The sequence below is a fragment of the Odontomachus brunneus genome, unplaced genomic scaffold, assembly GCF_010583005.1.
Source record: "Odontomachus brunneus isolate Ranch 3 - 2012 unplaced genomic scaffold, Obru_v1 Obru_scaffold_063, whole genome shotgun sequence".
NCBI lineage: Eukaryota > Metazoa > Arthropoda > Insecta > Hymenoptera > Formicidae > Odontomachus > Odontomachus brunneus.
Window position 1 is genome coordinate 458,733 of NW_022639513.1, and position 1,739 is coordinate 460,471.

Below are 1,739 nucleotides of genomic sequence, written 5' to 3' on the forward strand. Positions count from 1 at the left end.
ATATATATATATATATATATATATATATATATATATATATATATATATATATATATATAATTTATTCTCCCTCTTTTTAATATAAAACAGAAATTCACTTCGATAAAGGCAAATTCAGGAAAACTTAATAATATTATTTAGACTTATTTTATTTAATAGACTCATTTGCAACGTACGCGAAGAAAATCCACCTCTTCCACGGCAGAACCGACATTATATAATCCTGTCTAATTTTAATATTAATATTTCCAGGTTTGTAGAGGAAGACATCGTTCTCATAGACATCGAGAATGACAAAGATAAGCGCGCGGACAAGTGGGAGATGTACAGGACGAGTTTTCAAGTAGAATTCTACTGTATAATTATTTTATAATTGTTCTATAATTGTTCTATAATTGTTCCATATGACTAATAATCACTGATGTTCTTTTTCCAGAATAACGCAGTATTTTCGTCGAGATCTCACAACGTAATATATAAGACGAGATCGACGATCAATGACAGAGCAACAATCACCGTTTGCAAGTTTGCGGAGGATTTCACTCCTGAAGACGAGTCAGTCGAAGTGACAATGGACGGTAAGAAATCCGAATTGTTTTCATACCATGCTTACAAGTAATTAATTACTTTTTTGTTTAATTATCATGTTTAATTGACAATTAATATAAGCCAATTAGAAAGCAGAGAATTATGTATAATTATTGATCAGCAACAGTACACTATTAAAGTTTGGTTATTAATACAAATTTGTCAAGAATTATTTGATATAAAGTACACGATTGTCACGCTATTGTGAAGACAAAAATAATTAATATATTCCATCTTTTCTTTTGTTTATATATATTTTAATGTAATAATATTTATTTTAAATTTCGAATATAGTGATTAGAATCTATATATATTATGATTTTCTTCATCACAAAATTTTATTCTTTTATTTTTATTATTACTATTATTTTATTAGGGCTATTATCTTAAATTTTATTTTATTTTTATAAATTATAAAATAATACAAACATATCTTGTGTCATAGTGATGATATTAAAACTTTTCGACTCGTTAACGCATTTGGATCAACTGCTGCTAAAATGTGCATCGGTGTTGGGAGAAAACGTTAATAGAAATATGCTGCAGAGCCTGATGGAGGAAATATCTACGAGAGAAATAGGACTTGGTGAGTGAATATTTGTGAAGACATAATCAATATTCGCGAGTGATTTAGGAAAAAGAATGAAAAAGAATTTTAAACCTCATCTCCAATTAAATTAGCTTATATTAGTCGTTAATTAAACACGATAATTAATTAAAAAAGTAATCAGTTATTCGTAACTCTAATGGAATGTTGTCTTTCATGACCACAGCTGTTCGGAAACTTTTCGAAATTCGAGTTCTCGGATGCGGAGTAGGCGACTTCACTGCAAGTTCCAGAATGCTGATATTTCACAGAAATATAAGAAATGTCAGCGTCGAGAAAGAGGTCAGATGCGAATGTATGGGTCTCATGATACCGGGTACGCATTAATCCGAAAACGAACATTATATTATAACCTAAAGAAACAGCTTACCACACCAAGACTTGGCACACCATATTTAAAAATGTGACATTTTTTTTTAATTTTGATACTCTCTTGAAAAGTTCTAGAGCTCTTTGCAACAATTTTCAATAGTTCCGGTCATTAAATACAAAAAAATAGATTTTTAAAAAAAGGTGCGCTAAGTTCTCGAAGCGCACTTAATCA

At 29.5% G+C, this 1,739-nt stretch overlaps 1 protein-coding gene across 1 annotated transcript in view; it reads left to right on the forward strand.

Moving 5' to 3' along the window:
• The window catches only part of LOC116846364 (adenylate cyclase type 10-like), a 35,696-nt gene that overhangs the window by 18,705 nt on the left and 15,252 nt on the right, over positions 1-1,739 (forward strand). The window contains 4 exon segments of the mRNA XM_032820091.1: positions 253-343; positions 437-578; positions 1,034-1,174; positions 1,362-1,511. Coding sequence (XP_032675982.1) covers positions 253-343; positions 437-578; positions 1,034-1,174; positions 1,362-1,511 — 524 coding nt within the window.